The 12612-nt window shown below is 33.1% G+C and overlaps 1 protein-coding gene across 9 annotated transcripts in view; it reads right to left on the reverse strand.

Annotated features, from left to right (window-relative positions):
* LOC106167007 (voltage-dependent calcium channel subunit alpha-2/delta-3) overlaps positions 1-12612 on the reverse strand; it is a 91641-nt gene that overhangs the window by 24078 nt on the left and 54951 nt on the right. For 7 of the 9 annotated variants that reach the window (XM_087014387.1, XM_087014384.1, XM_087014389.1 and 4 more), the window contains exons 7-14: positions 12513-12573; positions 10716-10866; positions 10080-10154; positions 9722-9811; positions 8900-9013; positions 8699-8777; positions 8072-8121; positions 7596-7679 (exon numbers count right to left, since the gene is read on the reverse strand). In XM_087014387.1, coding sequence (XP_086870513.1) covers positions 7596-7679; positions 8072-8121; positions 8699-8777; positions 8900-9013; positions 9722-9811; positions 10080-10154; positions 10716-10866; positions 12513-12573 — 704 coding nt within the window. The remainder of the gene's footprint in view (positions 1-7595; positions 7680-8071; positions 8122-8698; positions 8778-8899; positions 9014-9721; positions 9812-10079; positions 10155-10715; positions 10867-12512; positions 12574-12612) is intronic. The other 2 variants (XM_087014385.1, XM_087014393.1) reach the window with 1 other exon arrangement.

Below are 12612 nucleotides of genomic sequence, written 5' to 3' on the forward strand. Positions count from 1 at the left end.
TCGCCGCAAAGTGATCATCATTTCATAAAAAGCTGTCCACGACCTAATTTTCCATCCAACCAACACAAAATGAAAAAGCTTGCAAATAAAAAAGAATGCATCAAAAGCAGTTTCAAGAACCACACACGCTCAAGCATATATTAGTATACACACAATATTTTCAATATAAAATTTATATTTAAAACATTCCTTACAAGTGCTCTCCTGACAGAAAACACTTTCAAGACTTTTAACATTCTAAACTGAAAAATACTGTATGTGACATTCAAAGCAACTTAAATACTAATATGGGATTCAAGTCAAACAAAATTAGAAAAAAGAAAAGAACAAGAAAAAGGTCTCAAGAATTGATTTCTTAAAATGAAATTACAAGTTGAAAAATATAGAAACCTATGAAATGAAAATTCATTCCAAATTTTCTATTTTAATGTACCAATTACCTTTTCTAAATGCTGTAATAATAATTCCAAAACAGGTAAGCAGGAATGTAAAGGAATACATTTAAAACAGATATCATCACATGAAATATTTTCTCCTAAAAGCAATACATATAAATGTTATGTATATTACAAATATATAATCCAACATTTTAAATGATGAGACTTTTAAATTTTAAATCAAAATTCAAATATGTATAATAGTTAGTAATGGGGTATATTTAGAAGATATGGATTACAGAAAAAAACAATATTTAATTGCATTCAAAAGTAATGGTGCATAGAATTAACCGCCAGTGCTGTTATAAATATCATGCATAATTGTATTGACTGTTGTCATTACTGTTGACGATGAAAGTGCTTCAAATGACCGGCAGGTGCTGAAACTTTCATGCATACAGTGGTAATATTTAACCATTTAGATACAATATACATTATCAATAATTTCATAGATACTTCATTAGCATTGGCATGTGTGTATATATGCTATATGTATACGACATGACAGTCACACACTAAACAGCTATCTAATGTTGTCACTGTTGATGACAATGTTTAAGACACCTGTTGCTATATTAGTCATTCACCTGTTTTTATTCACAATATTAGGCTATATACAACACACTAGACTCCTTAACATCTACAGATTAATACATATAAGATGGAATGTTGCTTAGTACCAGAATTCTTCCTTTCAAGAAAAAGGTGACATTTCTCAAACCTAATTACTATGCAGCTTTTATGACACCAAATTTTTTATTCTGAAGTAGAATTGAAGGTCCCCAGGTTTAAAAATTGAAATAATTCATATTCTCAATATAAAAAATAATCTAAAATATGAATTGGGAAGTTGGAATACCACGTGTGGGTTTTCCCATAGTAATAAAATAAATAATAAAAACAAAATACACACGAGTTCTACAACAAAGATTTACATGACTCCATCTTGGATTTCTTTTTATATTCTTTGAGATAGCATTGCTAAAAAGACATGTATGACTACATTTGGTTGTGCTAATTAGGCTAAGTGGCAGTTGCATTTCAGAGAGTAAGTCCTACTTATCCATGACTACCAACCCTAGCTATGTTCACTGGTCAAAATTACAACAATGAAAAATCAATTGATCTGATTTCTTGAGAGAGAGAGAGAGAGAGAGAGAGAGAGAGAGAGAGAGAGAGAGAGAGAGAGAGAGAGATGTCCAAACGGATACATATTCTCTTGTATGGTAACTTATCTTTCAGAAAAGATTGTGAACAAAACAAATAATGGAACTGTTGTTGTAGGGAAGCTGGTGGGCTCCCTGATATTGTTGCTTTAATCAACTTAGGATCTCTTCGCATCGAGCAATGTACTTTAGCGAAAACCCTGTACTTAAAGAGATTGACAATTTAATACCCTGGGTAATAAGTAACAGAGTCATCTAATCAGAGCTTCTCCATTTGACATGGCCAATTAATCAATTAATTAACCTAACAGCCTAAGCAAACTTGTGTGGAAACATTTGAAACTCCCTGTTGTAATTACATGTTAGGACATCCAAAACTGTATCGGTACAAACAGTATCATTAAAGTGTACCGCTTTCAGCTTAGTTGCAATTCAGCTTAGGCCACACTTTTTTAATTTTATGGATGACATCCTGCGCGCGCACCGATTTTCGTCCGTTCTCCAAAAAAAAAAAAAAAAAAAAAATCCCCCCCCCCCCCCCCCAAAGGAAGTCGATTGTCGCAAACATCGTTATTGAATTTGCCGGAAAATGCAATCGGCAATTCTCTGCTAATTCCGCAAGCTCCATACTGTCATTGTCGACTGCGGAGACATCCGAGTAGTTCCGAGTGTGGAAAATGAGCTTTCTGCGCATGCGTATTATCACCACATGGAAATATGGCCGTTTTGCCGTCAACTTTATCTCTAGCATTAATTTCAAAATACACGACAATTAAAGTCATAAAGAGAACGGGGGCCGTCGTTTTGGATTGGTTTGCCATTGATATTGGACATGGAGATATCACCCTTTTACAATTTTACGAAAGGCTGGCCGCGGCCAGCAATCATCGCCCGGAAAATTTCAGTGACATTCTGTCCAAAGCAGCACATACCAGTTTCTTTTTGGAGCGAAAAAAGGGTCGACAAGAGCGTCGCGGTATTTGGTGGACTGAAAGTCGGACAGGCCACCCGATAGTTGGCTGCTAGCGTGTGAGTCGAAGTAGACAAAATGGCATCGACCGAAATTACCTTAGTAGTAGGAAGCATAGGCCTATCTTTGCTTAATTTTTTTAACAATTCTGTGAAGTGTTTACAATGCTTTAATTTTCTGAGAGTACAAATAAAGACACGCTATTTATTTGATATTTGTTTTATTGGTTTCTATACCAACAGAATGCATGAAATAACCTTAAATAGATTTGGTAATATGCAGCATATATATTCATGACTTTTTACCTTTCTACGAAGTAGGCCCTATTCACAATGCTTTAATATTTTGAGAGCATGGATAAAGACATGTTGTTAGTTTGATACGTGTTTCTGTGGTAAATTAGTGTTTCCAGCTGTGTACTGAAAACATAACTTTTCTTAAGCAGTTTTTTTTTTTTTTTTGGACTGTTTTTTTTTTTTCGCCCGCTCGCACCGACTTTGGGGTCCCCAGAGGATGTCATCCATAAAAATAAAAAAGTGTGGCCTTAGTTGCAATATGTTTCAAGGCACATGACAACCTTCATATGAAAGATACTCGAGAAACATGCTGTATTAACATTTTCAGTGCAAAATCAGAAACAAGGCCGATTCAGAAGTGAAATGGAGAAAAAAAAAGGGAAAACCTTACAACTATGTCTAACCATTCTGATGCTGCCTAGAAAAATCCAAACTATGGCAAACACTGTTGAAAACCATTGAAGGAATAAATGCATGTAAGACATTTTCATGGATATTTCAACACTTTTTCTTCCAAATTATGAGTTCCAATCCTCTAAATTTTGTGTCACCCTTGCAAAGGAAGTGCAGACAGAGGAATTGTACTCGTTAGAGTAAAAATTACAAAGCGAGAACTCCTAAATGGGTTTATAAAATAGATCACATAGATATCATATACTTTGTTGCCTAAAAGAAATTTGTTCAAATTTCCAGGGAAAAGTAATTTTAAGCTGTATAAAGGTAAAATGCGCATTGTATGCCTTTAATGAGCATACTGAAAAGGTCAATTTTCAAAGAGGCAAATAACTCCCGATAAACTACATTAGTGAAAAAATGACTTCAAAAGAAAGAAAATATAAGAATGATTCAGAAATAATAGGCACAGTGTCTCAGTGCACGCAATGGAACGATTTGATGAAATATCTCATAAGAAAGCCACACACTGTAATAACTGCCATTGACTGGAAGGAAACAGGATTGATGATGTGTGAAGTTATTACAGCCTCCCGTAAGTAAATTTATGGAAATTCAGTCCCAACTTTCGAATGAAATGAAGAAACTGCATGTCACCTTCTTTGGTTTACGTAAATGGTTGCAATTAGCAATCATCTTTCAGCTAATATGAAAGAGGAATCTCTGGAGCCAAGGAAAAAACACATGAGCCAGGAAATTAAGTCTGACAAACTTAAAACAAAGAAGTCTGTCAAGATCTACCGGTAGAGCAGCAAAAGAAATTGTCATAATATCAGGAATACTACAAAGTTTCATTTAAAATTTTTTTGGTTGGAAGAGGAGGGGAGTCTTTTAAGTTCAAAACATTTCAGAGATCTAAAAGTTTTTATCTCAAAACACAAGGCATGTATAAGTGACTTTCAGAATTCTCCAGAAACAGAATCTAAGAAATCTTAGTAAGAATCATGACGGTTATTACTTTAATTATCTACATCAAAGCTGTAGAATTGAAAGGAAAAAGCTGTACATGAAAATTGAGAATGGTGAATAGACTAGTCCTTTTTAATTAATTTCAATTACGACAAATATTTCTTTTTTGTCATCTTTTTTTTTTTTGTCATCTGATTATTTTTATTATAAATTCGCCATGTATTAAAACATATTTCTACTTGCAACCAGTCTTTCATGAAATATTATGAAAATATAATATAATATAATTGAAAAAGTACATCCTAATCATGGGCAACATTGTGGAAAACTTTGGCCTCAACTCTAAAATTTGGTGCAAAAGATATATGAAACATTACATTCCAAAAGATACAAACAGTTTATGAAAAATATACATCTAATAACATTATGGGACCCTTGATTTAAATGTCATTTGAATCCAACAATACTCCTAAATATATAATAATAATAATAATAATAATAATAATAATAATAATATGAAAAGTAACAAGATTCAAAGGACAAATGCAAACTACACTGTACAACATGCAATTTACAGATCATCAACATCATATACGAAACAAAACAAAAAAATTCATCATATCATCATAATGTTCAAAACATAACAATAAATCATATCATAACACCAAGCAGATTCTAATCAATAAAAAATCAAATCAAAATATTCCTACAAGCGACCGTGGCTTGTCAAGTGGTCTATGAACCCAGCCATTGGTCAGTTTGTGACGACAGTAAACTCGAGGCTCCTATTGGTAGCAAGAAACAAGAAAAGCCAACTCTCAGAAACAAGACAAAGAAAGATGACTAACACGAAGCAGTTAAAGTACATGTATCAAATACACTCATAAGCAGACAAACTACAAAAATGCAATAATTGTCATAATGATAGTCATAATAAGAAAATAGTTTTCTCACAAAGAGAGAAAAAGGGGAATCCCAAAGATGGTAATTTTTTTTTTTTTTTTGTCAATTCATTTCAAATTCACAAAAAAAATTTACGACTGTGAATTTGTGATTTCTTTTTCATTTAATTAAAGGCTATCTGGTCTTATCTATGTTTTTCTTAATTTGAGAAAACTACAGAATACAATAATCATAAAAAGATATATTATTTAACTATTTAAGCAACACCAAACAAACCAGATGCCTGAGGTTTTAAGAAAGAAAATCTAAAATCTGTCAAGAAAAAAAAAAAAAAATCTAGTGAATAGCTGAAAATCTGAGACAGATTTTTTTGCAAAAATTGACAAAAACATAATTTTTCAGGTAAAATCTCAAATTTCAAAACAGCCATCTGCAAATAATCAAAAGTAAATAAATCAATAAAGAGAAAAAAAGAACCAATGACAACAACTGCACAAAAATGCACCCCAAACAGCACAACACTCTGTATGTCAGCGTACAGTGTGCTCTCCCGACAACGGACGGCGCACCCATCCGTCTGTCACCTGCGATCGTAACTTCAACCATGGCTCCTACAGAAATATATACAATATAGCAGGCAGCAAACAATACAATAAACATGTCAAGACACAAACATTACAGTAATGCATATACCAGTTTATAATAAATAAATATATATATATATAAATAACAGGTACGATGTATTAACATAAGATGCAAGCAATAAATAGACATGTACATTCTGTATAAGAGAAAATGGACTGACTTGCTGTTTAGAATTGTGTGGGTCTATTGGTAGGTTGAAGAATTTGATGGTCGATTAACTTTAAAATGTGACGATATATGAGGTACAAGGTGACATGAATGTGGGTGTGTGCACGTGTGTTTGTGAACAAAACAAATTACAGTATGAAGAAATCTTACAGGACATTATACAAATTTCAAAAACCCACAAGAAGCAATATTTGTATGCAATTCTTTCTTTTTTTATTTAAATTTAAGTTCTTTCTTTTTTTTCTTTCCACAGATTTTTCTTTTTTTAATTTATTTTTGAAAGAATGAAGAAGATTAATAACCAATTATATAAATGTTTGGTTGCATGCAGCATTCAACATTCAATAAACCACTGACATACAACACACAAGCAAGCAAGTATTATTACACTTCTAGCAATAGATAACATATATCAAACACACTCTATCTCAATCAACAAATATTCATTGTCTTTTATAAAAGTTTCAAATGTAGTCATGATCTCTAAATGTGGCATTCGCCCACATGCAATATACTAGTGTGTCTTGCATTTTGAGAAAATAATACTGCTTAGGAAAACATTTTTCCTCAATTTTAATTAATTGCTTGAATGTAATCCTGGTCACCCAAGAAATTGTATCCACTTTCAGCAACCAGTGATGTTATAGTCATTGACTTTTGCTATACCCTGTAGATATTAGTAGTGTTTAATTGCTAAACAGCTGCCCCTATATCAATTTATTCTTTTGTCATATATTTGTAGAGAGGGCCACTGAGGTAAATTAAATTGTCTGGTCCCAACCTACTCTGAAGTAATCAAATTCAGAATTTTTTCTAATCATGATCTTTTCGACCTTGAAATGTAGGTCAAGGTGAATCATCCACCAACTAATCCTAGAGTGCCATGAGAGTCATTTGTTTTTAATAAGGCAGCTGTAGGATCTTCCCCTTTCAAGCACCACTAATAAAATTGTCTCACAGCCAGAGGGACCAAAGTATTTTTACATGATCCAGCAGTGGATAATCCCAATAAATCTAAAATTGATGTGATACTAGGCATATAATAATTGGTTGTCTGGTGGTACATACTGGACCTAGAAGTCATTTACCTTTTTGTATTTAAATATATAAATATATAAATACACCTAACATAATGGTTTAGGTTTACAGCAGTCAGGGAGAAGTGTCCTTAAATGGGTCCTGTTGGACAGATTTTTCTTTTTAGATGTTTTTGAAATTAAACTTTATTCAGTATCAAACTTTTGCGTAAATTTTGTTAGTAGTCAATCATAAATATGTATGTGGTAAATATTTATGCATGACTGTAGCTGGACTATCTATATTTATAATCAACTGATATGGGCATACACCTTACGTGATGATTATAAATAAACCTCTCCTTCATTGTTCTCCCAATGGCCCTAATCTGCAAGTAGATATCTTAAAGGGTCTGTCATCTATAACACATACATCTCCACCCATGAATTTGATCTTCATCGCCTCTTTCTATGGTAGCTATAGCCTATACTTATACTGGTCCCATAATACGGGGCAGTTTTACAAGTTCCTTGACTATATAGATGTCACTCCTAACTGTATGTACACTTACACTTTGCTTACAGTGACATCTACAGTTAAGATGTCACTAGTGACTGTGTGTAATACTTACAGCTATGTCCAGATAAACACTGGTCCACACACTGTATCTGGCCCTCTGCATTACCATTGGTCTGCTCAATACATTCACATATTTCTGAAAAGAATGAGAGAAGAGAGAAATTGACCATATGGATCAATTAAAAATATAATATGTCTGTTGAAATGATCCTCTAATCGACAGAACTGTTCTCGGACTTAACTTTCCATATTGCAGGATTGAGTGAAGTGCTTTTTGATATCAAAATGTTAATTAATTTTTTCTACTCTTTGGTAGAAATTGTAGAAAAAACATAATCCCATAAAATCATCTACACACGCAGTTAAAAAACTGAACACCACAAAGCCCTATGCCCTGTCATCATACTGTTTGAAGGGAAATGGCAAACAGGAATAAAAAGTTTCCATGGCAATAAATTACTGAGGGAAGAACCATTTGACCAAAAGCAACCTTTTCCATGGGAAATTTTTCCGACATTTTTTTCTCACCTGAACATTTTCCTGCACATCAGCCAGTGTGGATATATGAGTATAATAGCCTGGAAAAGGAAAATCCATTCAGATCAATACAATAAGTAAAAAACCAATAATAACAAATAAATAAATATAAAATAATCAATAAGGTAATTCTTAACTATATTTGTTAATCACATTTTAAGAAACATCACTTGTTTAAAATAATAAATAAAGCAATAATAAGAAAAAGGCCAAACGTTTGGTGATTTCTGCATTAGGAAGGTGCTGGACGCTGGAATTTTCAAGAAGAATTCATTCAAGAAGAAATTTTCAAAGTATTTGAACCACCCCTATAAGCAATGTTGGAAGGCAGATTAACTTGAACTTGAAGCAATACAGAGTATGACTTAAAATGCCTATTCCTCATGGATGTTAAAAAACCTTAAAGGTAAACCATGAAATTACATTTAACAGTGACTATGATAAAGTACGACTTCTGTTATAAATCCTGCTCCACAGACAGAAGATTATGGACTTAAGTGGTTTCTTGTAAGGTATCAGGCAAGATTGAAGCAGTTATTTCTGCTCCTGATCTGCTCCTGAACTCTAAAAGAACACATGGCTTCTATTTTTTCCATTGATTCTATAATTGACACTTACCTTTATTGGCACATGCTATTAAACTGACTTCTCTGGAATCTTTCACTTCTCTGCCAATCAGATAGGTAAACACCCGTACCTGAAGAGGGTAAATAGCCAATGAAGAAATTTGATCAGATTACATATTTTAAAAATATCTGAGAATCTTTTTATATTTTCTTGTTACTTACTTGACAAGAGAGAGAGAGAGAGAGAACTCACTGTGATATTTGGCCTGTTCCATTTCTCAAACACCTCCCCGTATGTGTCAGGAGAGCCGTCAGATATGATCATAATGGCCTGGTTACACTGGGTCCCTTCTCCATCAGATCTGGCCTTTATTGAACATATACATACATACTATAACTATTATTAACTAATCACTTTTATTTTTACTTCATTTTTTAGAGACAAAAACATTATTTTTAAAAAATATTAACTATATGAATTGAAAGCAATAAATCCAGGTTTGATTTTCATCATAAAGTGCCATTTTTTATGCAAGGATTCACCACTGGACAATAGAGATCCTTAGACAATGGATGATCCATAGATGCTGGGTAATTGTTATGATGTGTTTTAAAATTCAATAGAACATTTTAAGGATTTTGAGTTTTTATCTTCATGAGCAAGACAGAAACTGTGCGAGAAGAATCTGTTTTTACCTGGGAGTCCACTTAAACATAGGCTCTATTCCCATAGATTTTAGATCGATCTATCCCCGCGGGGAGTCTCACTAGATTACTTTCAGATAATCCGACTTAAATGTCCGTCCCGCCTACTACAAGCTGTAAGGGGGTAATTAACTTTCGTGTCCGCCCGGCTGACAGCTATTTAGCGTGAACCCCCAGGGAGTTAGGTCGATCTAATCTATGGAAATGGGGTGATAGAATATTATCCTCATTGAACAAAACTCCTGATTTTTTAAGTGTAGAATACAAAATGTTTAAGTCCATTATGTTGGACTAGTGGCTAACATAGCAGACTGCATAGTACTGGTACAAATAAAAACTTTAATATGAGTCAATTATTTCTGCCACATACCACATCCAGCAAGGCAAATGCCTCCTCCAAGGCTCGATCCAAGTGGGCTATTTTTTTTATTTCCACATCCTTTACTGCTTCTTTTAATCTCTGCAAAAGATTTTTGTTGTACATTTAAATAAAGTCCATATTTCTTTACAATGAATATATTCCATTAGTAAAGTGAAAAATTAACTTGAAATCTTTTAGGACATAAAATAAGTTTGCAGATTTCAAACTATTCAATTAATTTGAAAACAGCACCTAATTACTAAATGTTTTTTCATAGTAAACGAATAAATAAATAAATCTCACAGTCAAAGTTCATTAATATATCCTTTTCATGAAAAAAAAATAGTAAAAAATCAAAATCACTCACCTCTTTATTTTTTATGTTCGCTTGTATTAAAGTTCTATTAGAACATTTATCAATATATAATGGTTGTGTAGAATACTGAAAAAAAAAAAAAAACATTTGCTAATTAACATGCCAATCTATTCATGGTGTTTACATGAGGTCTTCAGTAAAACACACATATCAATATACATATTCAATACACTATTAAGGGAAAAATATCAATAGGATCAAAAATTCATTAAAAGAAAAAGGGTTTCTAAATACCAAACTTGATCAAAATGTATGCCTCACTAGTATTATCAAAAATGGGACCTCAGAATACTTTTTTTTTTTATAACCTAAAACTATAACCTAAATCATTTGCTTTTGATCTTTAAACAGAAAATATCAGATGTAAATCTTAAATATACTAACATATAAAATATAATAAAATATACAAGGTCTCCTGCTCTTAAATCTTATCTCTTGATACATGTACTAGTGGACAGCAATTTCAAAGGGCGGGGGTGGGGTTCTGAAAAAGTCAACCCTTTTATCATCAAACCTGACTGTGCGTAAAATTCTAATCAGAACAGACCTTTCCCCAGCAAGAATGGCAGTTCACTTGAACCCCCTGGCCCCTTGGTTATGAACCTGTGGTAAATTTATTGTACTTACACTTATAATGTTGAAATAGTCATCATCACTCAGAGTGTCAAGAATTTTATTAATTGTCGTTCGCGCTATTTTGCTCCTCAGCCCAGTCATACTGCCACTGGAGTCCAACAGAATTACGATATCCTTGGGAGACGCTGCCGCCTGGATGTACCTTGTGTCAGGGAGAACATAAAATATGGTAAAAACTTGAAAATTTCATCACTTAAAAATTAATTAATATTATAAAATATGTGAATCTGACTCGGGCATATTAGGTGAGGAACTTTACAAAATTATCAAGAGGCTCATTTTCAAGTATGACAAAATTCTCAAGGCCAACTTGATATTCAAGATCTTACGGTACCTGTGTTACAACTCAATACCAACAGCAGACCATTTCACAGCATTCCCTCCATGAATACAATTTCATCAATATTTCATCATTATTGCTTTTTTATAAGAAATAAAAAAAAGGTCCAGGTGTCATAAGTCACCTGATATGTCACATGAATTGGCAAGTGCATTTGGATGTACGGATATATTGTTTAAAGTTTTGAATAATGATTTTTTTTAAAAATTCATATGCTGAACTCATGACAAATATTAAAAGAGCACATACATAAAATGTTACAGAGGAAGAGATACTGTGAAATGGCCATTATGATGGACCGAGGTACCATGGAATGGCCGGAAGGTACCTTTACAGAGGGAGAGTCACCCAATCAAGTTTTTTTTTTGAAATTGTTTAAAAAAGGAATTTCCCATGGCAATCCAAAAGTTAAGTTAATGAAGACAACAAAATTGAATTTCTACTTATCATAAGAAAATTCTTGTTAATCATACAATCACAACGAGCTGAATTTATCATAATTTACTCATTTTTATAGGCATACATTCTCAATGTGTTAATTAAAGTCAAATGATGAATATCATTGGAAATAAAAAATACTCTAAAATCAGGATCTCAAATAAATCCAACAAAGCGCAATCATTTATGAAAATAATTAAGACCACAAAGTGCAAGAAATAAGGAGACGGGGGGGGGGGGGGGGGGGGGGGATCAAAGGAAGAAAGGAAGTTACGTTTTCTGGAAATATATTACCAATTACTAGCACATGGAAACAGCTGAAATTAACAGCCTAAAAGCTTCATGCCATTTCTTACTTTTAACAGCCCTATTTTTGTGATGGTTTAATATAGCACAGTGCTAAAAACTGTCACCACTACTATGATGTCTATAAACATTCAGACAAAGTACATGAAGATGGCATTTGCAACGAGAAAAAAGTCTTATATCAGAAAAGACCACAATGAAAACAGTCTATGACATTAAAAAGCACAGGAAAGTATCAATACAAGATTTGAACCTAATGTGAGGTTAAACTAGGCAAATACATTGCCAAGACAGGATGACTGCTACTGGATAGCTATGTAACTAAATCAACTAACACATAGTGCACATCTTAATATAAAACTATTCAGCACAAAAATTCCAAATTTAAGAAGAATACACATGAATGATTTCATATCTTTTGTATTTGAAATGAACATTCTACTGTGCATAATTCAGATTAAAAAATTATAAGGCAAACTGAAACATCGTCAAATTATACCAACAGGAAATCCTCAGTATAAATTAGACATTTTGAGCTTGGAAATGAATATCAGCACTTTCTGGATGTAATATACTATCTTACATGCTATCAACATTTTCTAAAATGAATTTTCGAACAGTCAACGCAAAACAATTTCACATGGCACGCACCAGCATGCACACAAGTACACGTAGAAAAATATAAATTACACCTTCTGTCTTACCACTCTCTGGTTCGACAGTCAAACAAATCTACACCTAGTGGAGGCGGTGGCCATTTATAACCTATAAGATGCAGAGGGTGTGGTAGAGCAGTGATTGATT

This window comes from Lingula anatina, chromosome 6 (genome assembly GCF_051362555.1).
Source record: "Lingula anatina isolate TDL-2025a chromosome 6, LinAna3.0, whole genome shotgun sequence".
Lineage (NCBI taxonomy): Eukaryota > Metazoa > Brachiopoda > Lingulata > Lingulida > Lingulidae > Lingula > Lingula anatina.